Raw genomic sequence first — 25,697 nt, 5'->3', positions numbered from 1 at the left:
TTGATTTGCTCCTTTTCCCTCTATACCAAACCTCTTTGCCAAAAATAGTCGATTTACAAGCTCACAAGTGGCTCTGGGTCCCAGACCTCCTTATATCATTGATTTTTGTCTTTTTGAGCGGTGCACAGCACAACACTCCAATAACTGGCCGTGTGTATCTCTATGTCCCTACTCCCCCTATATGTCCGTTAAAGTAAAAACACTGAAAGTGTAGGCTATTTACTCAAGTAGCCTACTGTACTTAAAGCTGCACTATGTGACCCTCCTATTCTATCCCGGATTTGAACGCAGGTCTCCTATTCAAGTGCTGAAAAAAAATGTTTACCGCTGAACTAATAGAGGCTGCTTGCTCTGGGGAGAAATTGAAATTAATCAGGTTAAACTTTGTCAAACCAGAAAGATCGAACTTTAAGTACAATTTTGAAGTACATTGAGTTAAATATTTAACTTTTTACTGCACAATCATTATTTGACAGCATTTGTTAAGTTACTTTGCAAATTTTGATTAAATGCAATAAGCGATAAATGGATGTTTTTACGTTATGAGATACCCAGCAGTAAAAAGACATTAAAATGAGCCTCACTTTTACCAGCTGCATCATTCAAATAATTAATGAACACATTTTTACTCAAGTGAAGTTTTGAATGTAGGTCTTTTTGCTGTACGAACTTGAGCATTTTAAAGTAAAAAAATCTGAGTACCTTTTACACCACTGTGGTTAATAATAATCTACAGAGACATGCACCATGTCTCTGTGCGTCTGTCTGTCTGTACGTACGTACGTACGTGTGTACGGTTGTAATCCACGTAACTTGAGAACCGTTTGCCCCACCGACCGTCAAATTCAACACACGTGTTCCACACCCCCACAGGGGGTGCAGTGCCCGGTGTCAAGTCGGTCGGACCCACGGTTGTCCAGAACCGCCACAAAAGGCCTCTGCCCGGGCTCTGGAGCTGGCCAGTTCTGAAATCACAACACTCCATATTTGCGCATGCCTGACACAGAACTCCATATAGGAATAAAGGGACACAGAGAGAGATACAGGAATCTCCATATATGGGCATAAAAGGGACACAGACAGATGGCTGGAACGGGTACTCTGACACGGATACAACGGGGGCATGGATCTCCAACTTCCATCGTTACCGACTCAGTGCTCTACAGCCGGGCACCGGTCTAGTAATAATACTAATATGTAATAATAATAATACTAATACGTAATAATAATAATAATAATAAAATAGTAATAAATAATTATTTTGTTTTTGCTTCTTATAGCACTTTGTAACGCAGTTTTGAAAGGTTCTATATAAATAAAGTTTATTATTATTATTAAAAATCACCCCTTATGGCCGAAGGGGCGTGACTGTCAGCCCCTCCATCATGCTCCATGCACACAGAAAACGTAGGTTACCGCAGCAGCATTATGATACTGAACAGCATATACCATAACCACCATACCCAGAGAGCATAGGCATACAGCACAGTGTGGAGGAGGCATCGATATAGATAGAGGGTGGAGGTGAGGAGGTGGTGGTGTGATCATGTGACGCAGGCATTTCCGACACAACAATACAGAACACACGTCGTTGGCTCGTTTGGTTGGTTGCAGGCAGGCAGCGGTCCCCTGGTGGTCCTCTCCTCTATCTCTGTCAGGTCTCTCTCTCGGTATGGCGGACGGTGAGAGGTCCCCGCTGCTGTCGGACCTGGGGGACGGCGGCGGCGGGCTGCTCGGCGCCGGTGGAGTGTCGCCCGGAGTGGCGCCCTATGGCGTGGTGCCCAACAAGCCACAAAGCAAGTATCCATGGAGCTCTCCCTCTCTGTGTGTGTGACTGTCTCTCTACCACTCCAGCCTACTAGCCTCATCTCCAGTGGAGGAGATGCTATACCGCTGCTAAGCTACAAGGCTAGGCTAATGCCAAGTCAGTGTGGAACTGACTTGGCATTAGCCTTGTAGCATAGCAGCGGTAGTAGGTAGGCAGGTGACAGTGACAGTGACAGCAGGCCTGCAGATGTTTGTGTTGTATTATTATACAGGGTGGTAGCTTCTGAAAAGTCCTGTTGGGATTGTGTTGTTGTTGTGAACGTGATGTTTGCTGGCTGGGTAGGCTGTGCTAGTTAGCCTAGCCTTGCCACCTATCATAAGTAATTGTAAATGCAGCTAATGCTACATTGGCTACTATGCTGCTAACCATTCAGTAGACTTAGAGACTGTCACTGGAGAGGCTGATATGACAATTCCTACAGGCATGCACCCATGATTGCCGTTTATTGTATAGTTTTTGCAAGAGGTTGCATGCATTTTCTTTTTAAGGTACAGTAGCAGATAATAACACTTGCTTGCTGCACCCACTGTCAGCTAAAGGCTAGCCAACTGTTACTCTACAATTTGACTGGTAAACGGAAAACATCTGATTTGGGTGACAATCGATCCGGCCAATACGGAGGCTCCCTGGGACTGCTGCAAGATAGCACTGCGACCAATCAGCAGCCCAGGTGGGTAGGTGGGGGAGGGACTAGTATGTGGCTTAAAATAAATTAATGGGAAAGGCATGAGGAGAGGAGGTGCGGCTAGTACTAATTGACTGTTATAATATGATAGAAGTGTTTATTCTAAATGGGACACTTTTCGCTGCTGGACATTATTTGTTCACACAGAGATGGAATGTAGGTCTGATTCAATTATCTAATATTCTTCTATTCCCAGTTTCACACCTAGTCACTGCAATGACCACCACTGGCCCTCTCTATCTCTCTCTGTCACACACCGACACTTGCATGCACGCGCCAGTGCCAGATTTTGCAAGAGAAACAAGCCAAAAAGAAGTGATTAGGCCACATGATCATCACACATACGCGGCAAATTGATCAGCCGTTTTCAAATAGTATAGTATGTTAGTTAGTTTGTTAGTCAGATGGGGGTCTGTGGACAAATACATTAATTTGGCTTAAAAGTCAGAGACACTTGTCTTGCTTTAACATTAGGAAGCAAGCCCAAATAAGCAACAAAAAAACCTGCAACTACCAATATTTACAAGAGACTTCATAGACCCAAAGTCACTTATAATAATGGTATAATAACTTAAAGACATGGCAACATTGACACACGCACACACACTTAAACTTAAACAGCCTCTCTTTGCATTCCAGTGGCATTTTATTATAAAGCTCCTTTCAGCTGAACTCAAGACCAAATCTCATTTTCTTGTTAATCCACAACTTAACAGGCTACTCTGTCATGGAGGTTAACCCCTTCACAGCCTGGTGCTCCAGCTCTCGTGACTTGACTCCCAGTCCCTTCCCCTGAAGAAATTCCATTCATGGTTGACCCCACTGGTCTGATGATAACTTCATGTCAGTGGTTCTTCAAGTGGGGTTTGGCCATGGGACCCCCAGGGGTCCCCAAATCTGTAATAAAGTGTCAAAATCTGTTTAACCGCAGCTGTTTCAAAATAGCCAATCTACAAGTTTGGGATGTGTTGTGTGAGCTGAGTGTGAAGATCTGCTGTTTTAAAACAAAAACAATGTATAGGGGGTCTCTGGTACAAAACATTTTCAGATGGGGTTCTGTGGTCAAATACATTATGTAGGCGTCCTTTGATATGATAAAGTTTCATAACCTCTGCTTTATGTTTCCTCCTTCCTCGCCAGGCTTTCCCCCGTTCCCCAGCCCCACCCAGCCCTCCATCCTCCTCGGGGAGGACCCCCCGCCCTACTCCCCCCTGACGTCCCCAGAGAGCGGCAGTGCCCCGGTCATCAGCTGTAGGGTGTGTCAGAGCCTGATCTCTGTGGAGGGCAAGATCCACCAGCACGTGGTCAAGTGTGGCGTCTGCAATGAGGCCACGGTAGGAGCCCACCAGGGTCTGAACACACACACACACACACACTCTGAGCTTTACATTCAGAAGTTAACATCCAAGGAATTTCCATTTTACACTAGTATCGACCAGTATTTACAAGCAACCAGTCTTAAGCAGTACAGGCGTTAAGCCCGATTTATATTTGACTGTGTGCCGTACAGTGTACAAGCTCACAATGCATGGCAGCGCAACGCGTGAGCTAGTAGATCATCTATATCCAGGGCTGGAGGTCTGTACACCTACGTTACAAAACAGAACCACATCCGTCCGTGAACAAATTCAGCATTGAACCGTTAAAACTGGTAGTGTATGAAAGTTGTAACATCGTTGATGATAATTTATGCGTGTGAAAAGATTTCTATTTTTATTTTATTTTTCAGTGACTACCGGTATCTTTACACCCACATTGTTCTAGTGAAGCAGTTTCGAAGTATTTTATGAAGATCACAATTTCCAATTTGGCCAAATGAGGGCGTAGTAGACCATCATCACACTGATGGACAGGACTGCAACTGGCGAGTTGAGAGGAGGAAAATTGAAGAGAAGTCCCCATTTCAGATATGACCATTAATTAATTAGGTTGAGGTGATGGTGTTTTATGCCACACTGTGCAGGAGGATGCTAAACGCACACCAGTCTTAGTAGTGGTGCCAGCTCACGGCAGAAACATCTAAAGAGTTAAGTCTTAAAAAGACAAAAGAGTGGCTGCCGCAACAGGTGACTAGTATTTTCTACTGAAGTGTGTGGCAGGTCATAAACTTAACTATAAGAACAGATACTTAAATATTATCAGATTAATCATGTGAATTTGTGTATGTGAGCCTATCAACACACATTCCCTTTTGACACCTCCCAGTCCAAATGCCCTCTGCGCCGAGATTGCCTTTGGACGCCTATTTTAATATCAATTGATTATGGTTCACAACAAAAAATAAATACATGAAATTCCTCATTTCCCCAAACAATATGATCCTGGTTACAAAAATGTATGCTCTGGGTGAATTAAATAACAATCGAGGCACCCGTTACATAGCGATAATTCACTCCCTGACTCTCTGCTTTCAAGTGAAACGGCTTTCAAACTAAGGGTCTCTCCGTATTAATAGACTGGGTGGCGGTCCTGGAGTACCTTTTGTACAGATGTGGGTGTCGGCGGTCAATGTGTTAAAAAGACCTACCGGTATTTGAAGTTTACAAATAATGTATCATTTATTTAACAAAGACATAATACCATGGTATTCCTACTATAACAAGAACCACACATTCTGATTCTAATTGGTTACTAACCTTACATCCTTTATGTGTGAGTATGTATTTCTGTTCACTATAAGGGTAGTCTCGCGTGCCAGACTGTTGCCTCTCGCAATTTTCAAATGCTTCCATCATACAGTCTGGAGCAACGGAAGAGCCATCATGAGTAAAATATAAAGCGGAAGTGGAGCCTCCTCGCCACTTCCGTTTCGTCTTTACAGTTGCGCAAATGTACCCTAATATAAATGGAAATCATCTAAGCATATCTTGCTTATTAGCAGAAATGGAAATTAAAAAAAAAAAACCTCTAAAGATATTTTAAAATATATTTTCATGAACGGAAATGGCAGCTTCCTTACTCGGATTTCGGGAGATGTAGTTCCAGACTCTTTATAGCATTCGGAGATTGTGGAATAGTTGTCTGACTACTATAAGGTTAATCCTATTTTATAGCTGGACACAGTGGACACATGTGGACAACTGGACACATGTCCACATGTCCGGTTCTCCTGCATCTCTTTCCACATCAATGTGCTGCAAGCTATGCAGGTGAGCCAGTAGGGTGAAGTAGGTTAAAATCGCAGTACCCTACTGGTTCACAAACTGGCTTCATTCAGCTCCGCTGATCTACGAGAATAGTCGATCTACTCACTATTTGTATATGGGCTTAAGTGGTTAACACCATGTCATTATTCCCTTCAAAGCCATTTGAATTGTAGAAAAATGCAATCCCTGCTCCTGTTAAGCATGCTTTAACACAAGAGTTGGGAACACAATCAGCGTGCTATATAATGCTTTGGCCCTGTTCCAGCAAATGCAAGCGTAGAGACCATTCCAATATCTCACTGAATCTGCCCCCCCCACCTCTCTGTATTATTGTTTTAATTCTCATCTGGCCAGAGTAATTGCCTTGTTATCTCCTCCAGCTTGTGATATAGCGGTGCTCTCATCTTCTACCTCTCTCTCTATCCTCTGTCATGTGCCTCTGGCTCCCTCTGTCTGCAGCCCATTAAGAATGCTCCGGCAGGAAAGAAATACGTGCGCTGTCCCTGTAACTGTCTGCTCATCTGCAAAGTGACGTCCCAAAGGATTGCCTGTCCCAGGCCGTACTGGTGAGAGGAATGTGTGTGTGTGGAAATGAGCCATCCAATCTAAAGGTTTATAGGAAATAGATTTTGTTTCTCTCAACAAGAGCATGAGAACTTGGGATGTGTGTATGTGTGCATTTAGTAAGAAAAATGTGTTTCACAATTAAGTCTCTGCCCTGAACATAGATTAGAAGACTTTCCAAGTGTTGTATGAAGACAAAACGACTTAATTCACACAGCTTTGCTTCAGTATTGTCTGAAGGGTAAAATGTTATTTAATGTATCGTGAATGATAACGGTAGTCTCTCAAGCTGTTTCAAGAGACTATGGTGACAGTGTCTGTACCCTGTACAGGTGGCTCATTTGTGCCGAGTACAGTTTCATATTTAACAGTCACATTTAAAATTCAATCAGCATTCAGCAATCAGCAAGTCCACGAGCCAATTAGTCAGTAACTGCCTTGCACATTGCATTGTGTTCTCCACCGCGGAAGCTTTTTATGTGGGTGGCACACAGCAGGATAATGATAATCGACATAGGTAAACAATGTAGATGATGTTCCATTTGGATGGAAATCAATTGTCTGGCAACATTTTAGTTTTTCAGTGGAAAACGAAAACGTTATTGACGAGATGATTTGCAAACTGCAACTTGTGTCTGACGCAGAAAAGTTTTAAGGCCAAGTCTGTCAAGAATTCTTGCCAAAGCAAGGCCAAAGTATTCCCTTCGAGCAACACTTCCAGCAAATCGACTGCCCAATTAGATGTTAAAAAACATTTTGTGATTTTTATTGCAAAAGACACCAAACCAGGAATGATGTTTGACAGCTGAACAGTGCAACAGACTGTGCTGGAGAGCCTAATATAATTGGTAAGATAAGAGTTCTTGTTTATGCCTGATGCCTACCATACGTTAGAATACTTTGAAAAGACTGAAGTCTGTCACCCTCTCTCACATCTACCATACACTAGAAGACTTTGAAAATACAAAAGTCTGACTCCCTCTCTCATCTAAAGACAATGTGTCATAAGTCACAGCGTTATTAATCACAGACTATTATGATTTGCATAGAGCAGATGATGTAATATTTCCTTTCGGGGAAATGACAATTCACTGGTAGGCGAGAAGCGTTGCTCAGCCTCAGTGTAATACCAGTTCATTAGCAAAATTCATATTTGCCAAATAAAATGACTGCGGCGAGGACCTCCTAGAATCCTAGATGGTTGTGTACTCGGGATCACTGTGGGTCTGTGCAGATACACATTTCAGATCGTATCTGTCTGGCAGAAACCTTGTTTTTCTACATTTAAACTGTAAATATGATTCTTGTTATTAGTGTTCAACATTTTGATGACGAGCAAATGTTGAACGAATGCAATAAAAAAGTGGAACTTTTATTTTATTTTTTACTGTTGATTGTGTTTTGTCCAAAACTTAGATTAGAGATTGAATGTGCATGCACTTTCTCCTTTGTTTTATTTTGTGCAGCAATAACTGACTCTGAGAAATGAGAAACTGGCTCAGTGACACTCGAATATGCTTTGAGTATGCTGGTCTAGGAAAGGCAAAAGTCGATGGACAGTCTACTGGACTCTATCCATATTCTGTATATTTTTGCCCTGTTTAAACAATATGGTAACAGTTTTTAACAAGGTTATTGTTAGCATGCTAACAATAAGACTAAAGAAAAAGATGTCCCAACTAGAAGAAGTGCCCCTCAGGGCACAGGTCACATACAATCTGAAGGACTAATATAAAAAAAAGTGTTGCACAAATGGGCTGTAGGGAGTATGCATACGTTTTACGCAGATCGGTGCAGTTATATGTGAAGACGCGACTTGGCCTGTTCTAGCACCACCATGAAACTGTCAAGTTGCATTTCTTCTTTACATATGTCGGCCTCCTGGTGGCGGCCGATAAAAAACCTCTTCAAATAGATAGAAATAGACTTTCGTGTTTTATTGATTTTCTAGGGACTCCAAATGTCCCAAATAGCCCCGTTGAGATGCATCTCATTTTCGAGGGGGACCCGTAACACACGAACAAGATACGTACATAAAACGTACAGTACACGGATACAGACAATATACATAACGTACAGTACACAGATACAGACAGATGCGTACATACATAAATACTCAGACAGCTTGCTCAGCCTCTCCCACCCACCCCACCAACCACCACATTGTCAGCTGTTAAGCAACAGAGGAATGAAAGTGCAAAACTGCAAATACATCGGTGAATGTGCTATAATTGGTACTTCAAAAGCATAATGAGGTAATTTAAGCAAGCAAAGAATATCCTCATTAGAACAAAACAAACAAGAATTGTATTTTATATTACTTCACATTAAGACTATCCTTAACTTACTTATAAATGAAAATTGTTTGTGACTACAATAGTTTTTTACGAAAATTAATTATAAAAAAAAAACTAGCATTTTGTGCCTCGGGCACGAGGAATCCTAACCTGCTCCAGTTTGTTTGTGGTGGAGCGTTGACATTCCATTCACTTGATTTAAGATCTCAAACATCCGTCTGTGGATTTAAAACGGGCACAAGTGACAGCTGTCTGTCTGCCGTATAGCTGCTAGCCCTCCTGCTGTGCTGTTGTGCTTTTGTACTGTCCATCTTCCAGCATCTCAGTCCATTCCCCTGACAGAAACATTTAGTGGATTCGAGCTACAGTGGTAACGTGTGAGACTGTGATATCACATTGACAGTGCCTGTAGTGTTTGGAATGGAGCCTTCACGGAAGGTGTAAACTAGGCTAGGCTTTAACCCAGTTGTTCTCAAAGTGGGGTCTGGGGACCCCCAGCGGTCCTTGAGGGGGTTCCAGGACACGTCGTGAGCCAGGGTGAACAATTTGGAATATTTTTGAAACATTTTACCAACAGATGGCTCGTATGGTGGTCCCTGGCACAAAATATCTTTTAGCTGGCCGTCCGCAGCCAAATGCATAAACTTATTGCGATATTTTTTCGGCTTGTTCTGCCTTTATTGCTATGTATGTAGACAGGAAATGGGGAGAGAGAGACGGGGAGTGACACGCAGCAAAGGTCATCAGGATGGGAGTCGAACCCTCAACACGCTGCATTGCAGCCTAACTGCCCAGACCGCTAGGCCACCGGTCCGGTGGACTTTGACATGAAATATGGAAGTGTGGTTGACAGTGGTTAAACTTTAAACCACACAGTGCCCCCCCCCCCCCCCCCCCCGCCCCAAATGTGAATGCTAATGAAAGCGTGTGGCGACTGCTGAGGTGTGTTTGTGTCACGCACAGCTTTTTGTTGTTTCACTAATCACAGATTAGACAAAACCTTTCAGTCATGAGATGTTTCTTTTGCTTTTTATCCATGCATGTGGTGTGTGTGGTGTGTGTGTCTAGTAAGAGGATAATTAACCTGGGTCCAGTGCACCCTGGTCCTGCCAGTCCTGACCCCCAGCCGGCCGGGGCCAGAGTATCCTGTGGACACTGCAACAACACTTTCTTGGTATGAAGCCTTTTCTCTCTCACCATGGAAACGCGTTCTCTCTCCATAGAAACAGTGATGATGTCTTATTTTAAGACCCTGATCTGAAACACAATTCATTAGCTCTCAAACCATTGTCCTAGGTCCCATTCCGAAAGCTTTGTTTATTCACACCTTTGACTATATATTGTAAGTCTTCTTCAATATGTTGATTGTCATGCCGCAGAGATCATAGACAAAAAGGTATAAATGGGTTATAAGCGAACTGCAGTAAATTACATGTTCATTCACCTGCCTCTTTTTTTTTTGAGGATTTGATGCTTATTGCCATGGATAGCAAAACCAGCATAAACACACAGTTAAAGTCAACCATTTTATAATTTTTAGCTATTTTTATAAGCTGTTAATACAAACTTTAATGCGGTCAATAAAATGTGGGAAGACGTGAAAAAGATGTGTGGGATGTTCACGTCCTGTATCTTGGCGATCAAATGACTTCCAGCAGTGTCAACATCAAGCAGTGCCTCACCTCTCGTTGCCTTTCTCCTTTCAGTGGACAGAGTTTACAGACAGGACGCTGGCCAGATGCCCACACTGCAGGAAAGTGTAAGTGGCAAATCCATTTGCTCTACCACCGCTAAAGGCTGTTCTGTTCTGTTCTGTTCTTGCCGACAGCAAGGTTGTTCAGTACTAAAAGATTCCCAGGGTCTGAAAGCTACATGCAGTATTGCACTTTGTTGTTGTCGGTCGGAAACCTTGTATGTCCAAAACATTTTTAAAATGTTAAAATAGCCTAGGGTCAGGCCATAGGCTATTTTGTTGTTGTTCTCTCGCTGGGTGCAGAAAAAAACCTGACCTCGAGTATCACAGCGCCGGCTGTCGGCCGTTGAAAAACCTTGTTTTGACCAGAAACAACATTCATGGTGTCGATTTGGAGATAAAGGCCATTAAAAGATGGAGAGATGCGCACGCAACTTAAGATGGCGTGGTCCAATGTCGCACTCGACACTAGCATGCTAACGGGACTCGGCTGTCAACTCGATCAGATCAAAACATGGATTAAATAATATAAAGACCCTTATCACGTAACATATGGGATCGGCGGGCGGCCAGACTAAAGCTTTATTTACTTTATTACGGGAACGGCGGGGAACGTGTTAAGTAATTCAATTAAGAGTTAAGTAGGACATTAACTCATTAACTTACGCAAAAACACCAAAAAAATGAAACATGGAGATACAAGGTTTCTGCCCGACAGTAACAACTTTCAAGCTCTGGTGCAGGCTCTGTATCCACAACCAACCAGGCCACGATCGTGACATTTTATACAAATAATTGTGATTAATGACTTTTATTGTGTTTTCTGGCATTGAACACTGGATCAGATAAATAATAATTATAATTCTGCATAATGCCTTTTAGGCTTTGTGCGAACAAAACTTTCACACAAACGTACAAATGTACAAAGCCTGTAACTGAAATGTGCAAAAAAAACATTACTGACTGACTGGTGTAATCAAAATAAATGTACTTCTACAAGTGGGTTCGAATCCACCGCGGTGCATCCGGCTATGTTCGAACTTTGAGCGTCTATACGAACCCCATTTGCCCGTGTTCAGGGGAGGGAAGCCGGGTGTATGGGGAGGTTGATTCTTGACTCACTACGTGTACTCCTACGGGCTGGGGGCAGCACCTGCCAGCGGGGAGTTTTGGGCAGGAGGAGTAGGACAGAGGCTCTACGTCCTCCCGTTGGGGGCTCCTTAATGGCAGGTGAGCCAGTGACAACACACAGCAGTGAAAACACACAGCAATGTGTGTGGGGAGGAATCAGTTGACATAATAAAATTAAATGGTAAAAAGCTAATTAAAAAAACTGTGTGGAATTGTTGTGGTTGCACACTCGGCCGTGCGTGCATCCTCCACCAACATACATACACCCGCTAGGTATAGCCGCTCCCTCTAATGGAAATTGAGCTAGTCACTTTCTTTCATTGCACATTTGTTTTCTTCTAAAGGGCAGCAGACAGTTCACTTTCCTTGACAGTCTGGTTATACAGAGTTAGACAGTGAGGATACCTGAGAGGGGCTGAAGAAAAACCAGGCTCTGGGTTGGATTCACTTTACAATCTTTATGCATTTAGCTGAAGTCACTTATCCAGAGTGACTTACAAATGGTGCGAGAACATGTAAATGCATGAACCACCTAGTCAACAAACAACGGGCTAAATTGTCACCTAAATGGAGTGCAAAGAAAAACAATTTACTGCTACAACAAAGTGACTAGGACAGCAGGGGAACTTCACGCCTAGCTTCTGTCTGAACTTGCGTGGTAAATTACATTCTTAGGATTTGTGAACAGAATATGTCTATCTAAATAACAAATGGTTCAGTTTTTCCCAGTTTATGTATTTATAGTGCAACATCACCCCAAGGGGTCTCTGTACACTTCACGACAAATCAACACAAAACAAACGCAGAAAGCAAAGAATATACAGTGTAAATGTGCCTGCACTTATGATCAAACAATCAATATGTGATCCTTAACGGTTCCTAATATTATTTGTTTCCCCTTTTTTCTGACATACATTATACTTGTATTATACAAGTACATAATAAACACAAATTCAATCATACAAATCCGCTTTATTGTAGGCTAATAGCACTTTACAATTATGAGGTATGCACTATTATTTAGACTTCACCACCACCAGCCACCACAACAATATAATTATTGCAATTTGTACTGTATATTTGTGTTTTTAATGTTTAGATTAATTCATTTAATATGAATGACCCCAGTTACCCCAATGGAAACAAGCCATATGCTTTCTTCGGTTACAAATCCTCTTAGCAGACCTTGTATTGAACTGTATGTTCACGTGCTTTATATTCTGCAAACTGTTTATAAAGTAATCAATCATTCAAAGCATGCAGATATATTCACCTAAAGGCTGCGTCGCAAGACTAATTTAGAGCCAATTTAAAAGCAGTTGAGTTGCATTGTAAGTTGTAACTAAGTGCAGACAAATTGACTGTTTGATTTATGGCTCTATAGTTAACGTGATTCATAAAATATCAGACAGACAGACGTTGAGTCATTGGCGTTCTAAATTAACACAATAAACAGTTACAATAAGTCTAATAAAAAGCTCTGTAGAAGTTAGTAGTGTTACTAGCCTGGGGAAAGTGAACCAGCTGCAGACTCTGCGTCTTCATCATCCTCCTCCCCCGCCGGCTGTACGTGGCTGACCTACGGGCACGGCTTTAAACTTGCATGTGCCTAGATTAATCTTGTGTATTGAGCTTTGAGATGTTTCCTCATTGTGGACGTGCAAGTTGCAATCACCTTTGCAGGAAACTATGGCATCGCATTTATTGCACTTTGCGTGCTCAAAGTTATTTCCCTCTTTGTTAATGTACCACTTTAGAGAGGTTTGTACTGTCTCTTCGACATTACACCAACTGTCTCGCTTGGCTTGGCGTAGCCACTAGCTGGCCTTCATCTGCCTTTGCAATGCATATTATTGCCCAAGGCAGATTATCGACGCAGTGATATTAGTATAGTTACGCTAGGCTATGTTTCGCTCGCGCCGGTCACAGAACCATTCTGGACAGCATTCACACATTCTTCCAGAACAGTGGGCGTATCCTCCCCGACCCCACTCATGTAGATGGGGTGACGTCACCACAGTCACTTGCATGCATGCACAGACAGTCACACAGCGGAGCCAAATGAAGACTTTTTTTTATGAATGGTTCCGCAAACTGTTCTCAAAACGATGGAACCGGATCCGGACCCGCAATCTCGGAACCGGGTCTGTCCCAACCCTAGGCACGATGTGTGAATGCTCTGAGTCTGCCCACAACTTTCGTTGATACAGTAGTGAATATTATAAACCTTGCTATTATCCCTCTGTCCTTCACCAAGAGTGCACACTGTGGTACAGTGTAGTTTACATTTACACATGTATTCAAATCAGAGTCTGGAATAGAACCACTCAATTTGAATAAACTGAAAAATGGCACACCAAAAGACAAATACTATATGTTGTGGTAACTGGTTTTATATATATTTTTGGGGGGTTCTTGTGGGCTGTTTATCTGGCTAATGGGTGCATTGATTTGGGGAGTTGCTGTAGACCTTGTTTGTCTACTTGAAACATTCAATCGGTACTTGTATTCGTTTTTATTTTATTATATTTTCCTGTGTAGACCGAGCTCCATCCGACCTGACCGAATAATACAGTATATGTACTTATTATACTGTATTGTTCGCCTGAACCCAGCCTTATCCGACAGGCTTTTGCAACCCTTTGGGATCAGGCTGAAACTGATAAGAACTCAAGCCTCAAACTTAATGCCGACTTGATTTGATAATGGAGAGTTCTCAATAAGTAAAGGAAATACTTTAATGCGTGGATCCAGGCACTGGATAAATAATGATCAACAGTATAATACAAATGGACACTATTATCTACATTTTTATCGTATTCATAGCATTGTTGTCCAAAAATCTAAATGAATATAAACTGTTCCAGTCATGTGAGACTAAACACTATGCTTTGGTTATCCCTGCAATCCGGTTGATAATGATTTTTTTTTTACCCTGCTTCATAACCTCATGATTTATTTTTATCCCTGGGATTGTGCTCTACTATTTTGAAGCATAGGATTTTCTTTGACTTATACCACGGATGATCACATTCCTTCATTAGTATTACCTCCCTCACAATAAGCTGCTTTTGGCAGCTTGTTTTTTATAGGGTTTTGTTTTGCTGGGGATGTGAGGGATAATAATCGTTGCATAGTTCATACAATCATTTTACGTGACCAGGACACCTTAAAGCTGTAAAATATTTGACATGAGAAAGGCCACGTTGTGTTTTGAAATGTTCTTAGAAATCCCTGGTCACAACAAACACTTTTCTAATGCGTTTCATCGCCTGACATTTCACACATTTCTGCTCACTGTTTTGTCACGCAGTTCTTCCATTGGTCAGAGGTATCCCCGGAGGCGGAGCTTGTGGTGTTTTCTACTATGTTTGCTATTCAGCATCTCGACCGCTGGGCTGATGGTGAGTGAACAGGACTCGCCTTCACTGCATCGTCATTCACACATCACTTACGTGTGTGTGTGTGTGTGTGTGTGTGTGTGTGTGTGTGTGTGTGTGTGTGTGTGTGTGTGTGTGTGTGTGTGTGTGTGTGTGTGTGTGTGTGTGTGTGTGTGTGTGTGTGTGTGTGTGTGTGTGTGTGTGTGTGTGTGTGTGTGTGTGTGTGTGTGTGTGTGTGTGTGTGTGTGTGTGTGTGTGTGTGTGTGTGTGTGTGTGTGTGAAAAACCTCTCATCTCCACATTTTAAATTAAAATACCACAAAGGTGCCATCTGGATCTTTTTGATCCATGATTGTTATAGCCCGTTTGTACGAATATGAATATGTTCGTACTTAGCAGTAAAATAATTAAGATAAGTGTCCGTCTGTCTGTCTCACACACCTATCTTTCTGTCTCTCGGGTGCATGCTGTCCATGTCCATTTCCAGTTTGCACATATATACTTTCAGGTGATCTATGTGAGTGAAATACTCACACTGTAGAGCTTGTTGTTCACTTCCACTCATGCTGTGACTTGCTGAATAGCCAAATGGAAAGAGAGCTCTCTGAGTTGTCCCACTGTTTCAGCATGCTATTCAGGCAGGTGATCAGACGCTACTAATGGCTGACTACCGGCAAGAACTACAAAGAATTGTCGCCCCGGCACAGATGCTCCTCGATTGCCCGATATCAACCTTGATGTGCAGGGGTTGACAATGACTCCTCTACACCACTGGTTCCCAAAATTGAAAACAAAATTCAATGATTTTTAGCTTGTTGAAGAAATCAATGAAAAATCTAAGAAATTCCATAAATTAGTAAGCAAATGTTTAAGTAGTGAAATACCTGATCTACAAGCTCACAAGGCGGCATGAAGTGATGTGTCGTGAGCTTGTAGATCATGCCATTTTCACTAGTTTGTGTCCTGGGCAAACGTCTCATTTCTTTTTGGGTCTTGAGCTAATACGTTTGGGAACCACTGCTCTAGAGTCTAGACCAGGGGTTCTCAACGTTTTTGGCCGGGGACCCCCGGAAATGCTTTGGCAATGTCTCGGGACCCCCGCCCCGCCCCCTCCCGACCCCCAATATAAATTGACTGCTACAATAACCTTAAACCATTTTGGGCGGGAACCCCTTTTGGTGTTTTAAGCATTGTTATAATTTAGCTATTGAAAAATAGCAGATCTACAAGCTCATAGCGCGCCACCGAGTGGCGCGCTACGAGCTTGTAGGTCTGCTATTTTTGAAAAATCGTGAAAATAATTTGGGGACCCCCTAAAATAATTTGGCGACCCCCCGAGGGGTCGCGACCCACGGGTTGAGAACCCCTGGTCTAGACCACCCGATGTTGTTAAAACGGGGCAAAGATGTCTTGTCTGTGCATTTTCATTTTCTCATAGTAACTTGGACTCCTGGTTTATCTTATGGCCCCTACACACTGTAGGAGTTTTAAAGTTGTCGGCGAGTCATCAGATCGTTATGTATTTCACACTACAAGAGTCTTTTTTTAAATCGGCTGTCATATTATCTTTTTGGCTTTCACACTAAATGATTGATCGCCGACTAGGGATCACACACTGTAAGAGTTCACCAAGGTGCGATCCAGACCTGATACATATAGGTTACATCATTTGTTTTTAATTCCAATTCATTTTGACATCTCATGCACGTGCAGGATACCTTGATACAAGGGCGAGACCGACACAGGACGCATGTCTCTCTCTCTCTCTCTCTCTCTCGCTCTCTCTCTGCGTGCACGCCACACACACAGGAATAGCCAGGCTACACAGGGCGAAATATTTGTGATAGCACTATAGCGAGACAGGACGTTAAATCTTGATTTTCATTAAATAACTCTGTCTCTCTCTGCGTGCGTGCGTGCGTGCGTGCGTGCGTGCGTGCGTGCGTGCGTGCGTGCGTGCGTGCGTGCGTGCGTGCGTGCGTGCGCACACACACACACACACACGCACACATTTGCCAAAGGAGACAGACGGGTTGGTTGGGAGAGAAGGCTCTGGTGAGGTAGTGGGCAGGGAGACAAAGTCTGTTGGTTGTGACCACACAGTCATAACTGAAAAACTAAACGGGATATACAACAATAATGCCCAATGATAAATATTTAGTAGGGTGCCAGCCAGGTCTGTGGCATTCAATCTGTTGAAGAGAGGAGAAAAAATGGAACGGGGGGGGGGGGGGGGGGGGGGGGACTAGGCTAAACAAGATATCATCGTTGTCGGGCAGAAACCTCTTACAGGGCTCTTGGTAGCTACCAATTTCAAAATGAAGGAGCACCAGAAAAAAATTAGGAGCACCCACCAAAATCTAAGTAGCACCAATATGTAATCGATTTTTTACATTCATAAAAACAATAATGGCATATAACCGTGTGGTTTACAAATAACATAAAATTAATGAAGTATGAAAATGCATGCCAGAATTTAAAATGTAGTGTCCAGACTTTCTGTCCCTCATCCATCTCTTCAAAGAGACCGAGGCATCAAACAGATGAGGACACTCTAGTCTACACTGATTCCAGCCAGTCACATCACCTGTTTTCTTTTTCTTTGTTTTGTGTTTTTCACCTTCATAGCCTATTTAGATCATATAATTAGAATTTCTAATTTCGATGTAAAACATGACATTTATAGCTATGCCTACTCACTTCTGGAAAAATTACTCTAATGTTTTAAAAGTATCAATACTGCTGCTATGTAGAAACACAAGTCTGCTATTCTCTCTCTCTCTCTCTCTCTCTCTCTCTCTCTCTCTCTCTCATATTCCCTCTCTCTCTCTCATTCCCCCTCTCTCTCTTGCATGCGCGCGGACCGGCGCGCGCCGCCCGTCCGACCAAAATGGTTGCAATTTCGAGCCCTGTCTTATCTCCACATTCTACGTTTTTTGTGTTTTATTTGTAAATGAATGTCCTACTTGATCATATTAGAGCAGTGGTTTTCAACCAGTGGTCCGGGCACCACCAGTGGTCCTTGAGGGGGTTCCAGGTGGTCCCCATGGCTAAATGATGGAGTTGGTAACCAAATGGACCCTTATAGATCTTTTACTCTTTACGGGTCCATTTGGTTTCATTTTACGCTCTTCAAGAGTTAAATTATTCTTTAACAAATGCATTAATTAATTTACAAGACATCTACACATACACAATTAGAGAATGTAGAAGAATTGTTATTCTAAGCTTTGGGTCTGACTGGCTAAATCTCATCCAAAGGTGGTCTGTGGCGCAAATGCAGAATAAACTAGAAAAAGTGCCCCTCGGGGCACAGGTCTCCACCAGGGCAGGTCAGGTTGTGGCCTCCTGGTGGTGCTATAATAGGCCAATGTGAAAAGGGTACAATTTCTTCTTACGACTTGGATGGCAATTGGATGATTTGAGGCATTTTGTTCCAAAAATGTGTTTTGCAAAAATCCACCTGTTGGTGGCACTATAACAGGCCAATGTGAAAAGGTGGAATATATTCCTCAGCCTAGTAGGAACGTATGTGAAAGATTTCACGTAAATTGCACGCTGCGTTCATGATTTGAGTTCAAATCGGGCCAATCCTGCAAATTTTGAAAGTCACTGTTAGCCAATCAGGATGGAATATGCAATATCGGACAGATCTGTCTTGATCACATGACTATAGAGATACTGTGTAACGATTTGCGGGATTTTTGGACAAAATATGGAGGAGTAATATAAAAAAAATGTGTTTTACAAAAGTCGGCCTCATGGTGGCGCTATAACAGGCCGTTCTGGAAAATGTGGGGCAGAGGTTCATCGTTGGCATCCAGGGAGTGTGTGTGTGTGCAAAGTTTGGCATGGATCGGGCCACCGGTGCCGGAGATTAGCTGGTAACAGACGGACGGAAGGACGGACACACACACACACACACACACACACACACACACACACACACGGACGGAGTGCAAAACATACTCTCTCCCCATGCCTTCGGCCTGGTGGAGACAATAATGGGCCTTGATGTGAAAAGGGTTGAAAACCACTGTACTAGAGCATCACACAAAAGCATCAAAAGTAGCAGATCCACCACCTCGGAAGTTTCGAGCTTGTAGATCTTCTATTTTTTGCTATTTTTGAGTAACAGTTTTGTACATACTGAATGAGGTTTCCACCTGACTGACGATATATAACAATATACCCAATGATACATATTTAGTAGGGTACAGGCCTTTTAAGAGAAGGAAATCTGTGCAGGTAAGTCACAAGATAGATCACAAAACTCCCAAGAGAGCCAACAGTTTTGAGGCTGCTTTAGTGCTTTCTATACCTTTTGGAACAGACATCTCCCCGGGGTGTTACGCAGTGTGTTTGCCTTGTTTTTCTTCAACGCAGTCCTCTCCTGTCTGCTAGGAATAAAAATAAAACACAAAGCTTCTGTAGCTTAACAATACATTACTTTGCAGGCACTCGTGGGTGCGTGCCTGTTATCCAGAATGATGTCTCATTTGTGCAACAGTAGTACGATAAACTTCAATTCCCAAACGCCCTAGCAGGGAGCTAGGGCACAATGTCTAATATCACACCTGCCAGTTCTTCCTAGATTGAGTGCTACCATAAATCTTTTTCAAACGATTAAAAAAAAAGTGTTTTATATTTAAAAGAAATATGAGCAACAGTTTTTGACAAGTGTGGAGGCGTGCATAGCTTTGCAAACTTGGCCCAGGCATCCAGCCAATAAGACACTAAGTGCTGGCAAGCTTTAAAAAAAGCTTTAAAAAAAATAAGAAGCAGCTATTTCATTTATTTATTACATTTAAAAAATATCTTTAGCGTAGTTAAAGACATTTCATCTTACTGGAACCGCAACATTCTTCTGGGTGTCACATGCCCCCTCTCTCAAGATGCCAATTAAAGTCTCATGCTGTTATCGTTAGCCAAAAGGAGCAGATCTACAAGCTCAACAACGTGTCGCACCGTTAGGCCGCTGGTCGACCTGCTATTTCCGACGAGCGGCAAACGGGTTGTACGACAGACTGTAGGCTATGCCCCTAAGTGACTCATCAAAACTTCAGTGCATTTACTGGAAGGTTGGAACAAGATGGAAGATAAAAAAAAAAACTGTCTGGAGCGTTTCCACTAAGCATATTTGTTTATGAATATTTGAAGGCCAATATCAATGTGTTTGCATTAGCTTATGGCTTGGTACAAGTGTTGCCGCCCCCACCCCCTTCAGTTCCTCCATGATAAACGACATCTGCCAGCCTGTTTTCTTGGCGGTGACATGCTTGTCAGATGAAGTGGAGTGACGTTTGGCGAGTGAAACGGACGACCTCTAAAAACAAACACATTTTATACAGGTTTTTTTGTTTGTTTTGTTATTATTGCAGTCTTTGTGATCTGTGTGATTATTCATCGTTGGGAAACTTAGACTCAAGGTAAAATGTTGTCAATGTTTAACTATTTTCAAAGAATAGCTGATCTCCATATCCAGTCGCTCTGGATTAAGAGCGTCTGCTAAATGCCTAATTGTAAAGACGTCTACCTCCTGATCTTGTTCACAGATGACTTTGCTTTCCTGGTCTCATGCAAGGACAAATTGCAGATTGAAAGGGGCAAAACTGAATAATTTTTTTTTCTATTTTTGGGGAATTACCTACTGGGTTTTAGTTTAGAGAACTAGCTAGCTGGAACACTCAGTCAATGTCATTTTGACTATGCATGCACCTCATGGTACTTAAGGCATTAAGAGGAAAAACTTCAGACCTCTCAAAACAAACCGATCAAGTTACTACTAAACCTCACACCTTTGACTCTCCTAACCCCTGCTCATTATGCTAGGATGCCGGTAGGATGGCTCAGGGTAGAGGATAGAGTACAGCAACTTGCAATGGGTCTGGTCTTCAAGATATTCAGGGGATCCATGTACCTGTCTGACTACTTCAAAAAGAGTGAGTAACGCCCAATGGCACAACAATGGAGTGAGCTCCACTGATCTCATTCCCCCCAGATTGAATTAATTCTACTATTATGCCACCAGAATGTGGAATGTCCTATCAACAGCCACCAAAAAGCAGCGGATTCGTCCGTTATCACTGTATTAAATATACGAAATCAACCGTTATCAGGATGTTGGAATATGGCTAATATGGCCATACTGGCATACTAGACATTGTGGTGTTTGGCTGTGTTCACCCGGACTGCACGCATGCATGGTGGTGCAGACATAGCCTGGTCAAGGACTCCCCCTGCTGAACGTGTCATTACCAACTTTATTGTCGGGGCATGGAAACTAGTGGCTACTAATATTTACTATTCTATCGGGACGTAACTCAGACGCCGCTGAGTCAGGTCTGGTGGCCGTCGCAATGCTTGGCTCGCCGGTGCCTCACGTGGCTCAAGGCCACCAGACACGGCGCACCTCCATCATTGACACAAAAAGCAAACGCTCCCATAGTTTCAGTTCTGGATTTCCCAGTATGTTGATTATCACATACTGGGGGTATTTCTAAGGTGCTGATTAGAACATTCTCTTGATTATCGGGTGCAAAAAGTGTGACTCCCTACCCCCCTCGAAACTGCCAAAAAAGAGCACCTGGACCTAGTAGACAAGTCTTCTAGCTTGCAAAAACAAAATATATCTTTTTACGCCCCACAGTTTTGCTGTAAATATACTTTTACTGCTCGTATTGATGCTCTCTTGTAGTAATGTATGTCTATATTCATTTAATACACGCAGTCACGCACAAACACAATGGAAACATGCCCTGGGGCTTTTTGTGTTATCCTTTTTAGCATTATTGAATAAGTGTACCTCTGTACTTTTTTTTGCAAACTGTTAATACAAGTATTCAATCCATCAAACATTGACATAGACTGGGGCAGCCCAGGGGCGGGCAGACTGATGACCTTATGATTCCGAGGTGGCTTCTCTATCCACTCGGTTACTGCCACCCCCATATATCGAACTAGAGTCACAAATTCTGAGAAGGAATTGTTTTTGTTCTTGTTTAAATATTGATTGAATATTGGAACTCTCAAGAGTCGCCTCCTGAATCTGAAGATGGAACGTATCCCATCTTGTGGTGGAATGATCTTATGGTCTGCACAAAATGTAGCTCATGTTACAACCGCCAATAACCATCTGACTGGTTCTCTTTTGAGACGATATCGGAACGCTCAGAGTTCCTCCCCGAATGTACATTCACTTCAAAAGTTACATGTGAAAAAAAGGATCACTATGTTCTGTGCTAAAATAAGACTCTTTGAACCTCATTAAAGTGTGTGTGTGTGTGTGTGTGTGTGTGTGTGTGTGTGTGTGTGTGTGTGTGTGTGTGTGTGTGTGTGTGTGTGTGTGTGTGTGTGTGTGTGTGTGTGTGTGTGTGTGTGTGTGTGTGTGTGTGTGTGTGTGTGTGTGTGTGTGTGTGTGTGTGTGTGTGTGTGTGTGTGTGTGTGTGTGTGTGTGTGTGTGTGTGTGTGTGTGTGTCACTATTTTTGTAACGCGGAGACATCAGAAACTGGAATTCAGTACATGAAAATTTCATTTTTCATGAAATATTAATTAATCTGGTATGGCTGTGTTATGCCTTTATTAGCCATTATTACTAGCCATAGTCACGGCAGATGGCAATTAGCAACCCCTTGACTGTTTGCATAATTGATGCTTTATTATAGTGTGGTCCATCACGCTCTGGTTTTGAGTGCGTCGTAATGAGCACATTGTGGCCGTGATGGAACATCAAGAAAATACAAGGCCCATATCAACATATTATACATACCATATTTAATATCGCCCATGTACAGGTCAATGTTCAACAGAAATCACATAATAGTATTATGAGAGAGATGACAGAATGACAGCGTGATCACAGAAGCATTTATTATACACTTCCTGACAATTCATTGGCTGAATGGTAAATGGTGCATTTATATAGCGCCTTTATCCAAGGTGCTTTACATAGATTGTGCATCAATTCACCCATTCAAACACACATTCATACACCGATGGTGGCGGAAACCATGCAAGGCACTAGCCAACACATCAGGAGCAATTTAGGGTTCAGTGTCTTGCTCAAGGACACTCCTTTGTTAGTACATAAGGGACAGCCACGCAGAGACACGCAGCAAAGGTCGTCATGAACGGGACTTGAACACACGGCACGCTGTCAGGCCAAAGCCTATAATATAGGCTGACAGCGCGTCATGCCACATATTATGTGGCATGCGCCTGGACCACTTGGCCAGCGGGCGCCCAGAGAAGTGTGTTTTTGAGCAGTGAATCACATGTTCAGTGGGACGGGGGGACACACGAAATCACAAGGTCACCGCCCGGTTCCGCACGCCCAGCATTGTCAGAAGCCTACCTTCCTGCCATCTGCAGGAAAAGTAGCTTCCCTTCCACCTTTACGGTTCCATGTTCTGACCTCTCATCTCTCCTCTTCTGCAGGCCGGGACGTGGCTGCAGGCCCAGACCTACCCGGGCATCTACGCCTCCTGGGCAGTAATGCTCCTCCTGGTTCTCCTCACACTGGGCCGGGCCTTCTACTGGGCCTGCATGAGAGTCAGCCAGCCCCTGCAGAGCTTCACATAAAACCCTGACCCGGTCCGGTCGGACCGACCTACCTACCTACCGCCCGCATCGCCTGTCCCCCGACCCCAGCCCAACAACCCGCAGCTAGATGGAGTGAGGGCTTTAAAATAAGAAGATACAAAAAAATATTTATTTAAATCCAAACTCAGAAATGTATGACAAAGAAAAAAAAGATTCTTCCCCTTTCCTTGTTCTACCTTCTACATTTTAGTCAATGTTCTAAATGTGATTCTTGAAAACTGGACGGCTACCAAAAGAAGGCATGGTCTGCTACTGCTCCATATCTATCTATGATTGTGATGATGATGATGATGATGATAATGATGACGACGATGCGTATAGCCAATATGTATATCTATATATTCTAATATTGTGGCCAGTGTGAGTTTTCATTTTAACATTTAATTTAACACTTCTTAACTTCTTCCCTTCTCCCTCCTTCCCCCCCCCTTCCCCATCCCCTGTACCTACACTGTTTTTAAATGGTCACTTTAGTCCGTGGCACATGATCCATTGCACCAAAGCCACTTCTTGAGACAAGGGCTGAGTTGTGTGTCTGCAACGCTTTCCCGAATCCCTTGTCTTACGGGAATAGCCGCGCCTTTTTCGATCCTCCTAATTTGTCATTTAGATTTAGCATCTGGGCATTTATAACATTATCGACTTAATCGTTGGAGATGAAGGCAGTTTAATGGTGGTAAATTACAGTAATGAAGTCAGACGATGGTAATTGATCATTGCCGTTACGCTAGCCCCCCCCCCCCCCCCCCCCCCCCCCCTCCTTTCTGAGCAGAGATCAAGTACTGCTCGAGTGGCTGTCTGCAATATGAAGCCAGACATTTCTGGAGCTAAACTTCTGTTTTAAAAACGCACTGTTTATTATGTGGAATTGTGCCCAAGGGACTGACTATGATCCAAAGCAGCTTGGAAGCCTTAAAAGAAATAAGAAAAAACAAAGTTGTGAGAGAAGGATTCAACAGCCCCATTTACACGCACACAAACACACACACACACAAAACACGGAGCATTGTTATTTGGAGTTGGGAAGGCTTGAGCATTAGTTTGTCAGAAGAACCGCCAGCCCCCCCCCCCCCCCCCCCCCCTCAAAGAGCCACAGAAAATAAGGACTGTGTACATCCTTCCTGTCCTGAAATCCACAGAACATGTTCGGCATTGTACATGCATGGTACAGGCTCAACAGGGACGGGCATTACATGCATGGTACAGGCTCAACAGGGAGGGGCCTTACATGCATGGTACAGGCTCAACAGGGAGGGGCCTTACATGCATGGTACAGGGTCAACAGGGAGGGGCCTTACATGCATGGTACAGGCTCAACAGGGAGGGGCCTTACATGCATGGTACAGGCTCAACAGGGAGGGGCCTTACATGCATGGTACAGGGTCAACAGGGAGGGGCCTTACATGCATGGTACAGGCTCAACAGGGAGGGGCCTTACATGCATGGTACCGGCTCAACAGGGAGGGGCCTTACATGCATGGTACAGGCTCAACAGGGAGGGGCCTTACATGCATGGTACAGGCTCAACAGGGAGGGGCCTTACATGCATGGTACAGGCTCAACAGGGAGGGGCCTTACATGCATGGTACCGGCTCAACAGGGAGGGGCCTTACATGCATGGTACAGGCTCAACAGGGAGGGGCCTTACATGCATGGTACAGGCTCAACAGGGAGGGGCGTTACATGAATCACTTGAATGAACCCAGTCTGTTCTGGGGGGAACATTCACCAACACTACTATAGCAGATCTGCTGTTTTTTTTCTTGGTGTAGATGAAAGCGGTCAAAGTGTTTCTTAAGACTAGAGGGTTTGAGTGGTTAACACTGCCAGGCTTTGACCACCCACTGATGGAATCATGTCGATGTTACGCTGCATCATCATAGTATCCATCAAATGACTTTTAGACTGACGGGTTATTTGAGCTCTGGCTACCAGCCTTTTTGACATACACAGTACTGTAGGTCCTTTGTCAATCTTAATTTGATGGGATTTCATTCCTCCAAATAATTTTTTTCCTCCTTTCTGTCACTCAAAACAACATGACCTTAAACACCTGGATAATTACACAAAACTTAACACACTTCAGCAAAATGCCAGTGAGATGTTGGTGTTCTCAATTAGATTACATAATTTAGGTAAATTGTGCCATGGGCTGATCCTCCCCCATACTCCCATGCATATACAAGCATATGGGACCTATTTTACCCCTAAATTGCAAAATCTAATGAGAATCCAATGTTTGTAAAGGTGTCAGACTTCAATAACAGTCACGACACAAATAGGCCAATATATGCCAATAACCGAAAGATGTATACATTATTTGTGTCGTTACTGTCGGGCAGAAACCTCTTATCTCCACATTTTAACTTGTG

General features: G+C 43.2%; 1 protein-coding gene across 1 annotated transcript; it reads left to right on the top strand.

The window, feature by feature from the left end:
* The first annotated feature begins 1,447 nt into the window (after positions 1 to 1,447).
* pip4p1a (phosphatidylinositol-4,5-bisphosphate 4-phosphatase 1a) lies at positions 1,448 to 24,643 on the top strand. The gene is made up of 7 exons (XM_079530032.1): positions 1,448 to 1,796; positions 3,654 to 3,847; positions 6,119 to 6,225; positions 9,589 to 9,694; positions 10,227 to 10,279; positions 14,658 to 14,748; positions 23,161 to 24,643. The coding sequence occupies exons 1-7, from the start codon at positions 1,673 to 1,675 to the stop codon at positions 23,302 to 23,304; spliced, it is 819 nt and encodes a 272-aa protein (XP_079386158.1). The 5' UTR covers positions 1,448 to 1,672; the 3' UTR covers positions 23,305 to 24,643.
* The last annotated feature ends 1,054 nt before the right edge of the window (positions 24,644 to 25,697 follow it).

This window comes from Electrona antarctica (assembly GCF_951216825.1).
Source record: "Electrona antarctica genome assembly, chromosome: 19".
Classification (NCBI taxonomy): Eukaryota; Metazoa; Chordata; class Actinopteri; order Myctophiformes; family Myctophidae; genus Electrona; species Electrona antarctica.
This window is presented reverse-complemented; position numbering and strand designations above follow the sequence as displayed.

Excerpts from the sequence above, each read along its gene's own strand:
- pip4p1a (XM_079530032.1), top strand. The coding sequence starts at position 1,673 with ATGGCGGACGGTGAGAGGTCCCCGCTGCTGTCGGACCTGGGGGACGGC. Across the intron at positions 10,280-14,657 it reads TGCCCACACTGCAGGAAAGT|TTCTTCCATTGGTCAGAGGT; the intron begins GTAAGTGGCAAA and ends TTTGTCACGCAG. Across the intron at positions 14,749-23,160 it reads TCTCGACCGCTGGGCTGATG|GCCGGGACGTGGCTGCAGGC; the intron begins GTGAGTGAACAG and ends CCTCTTCTGCAG.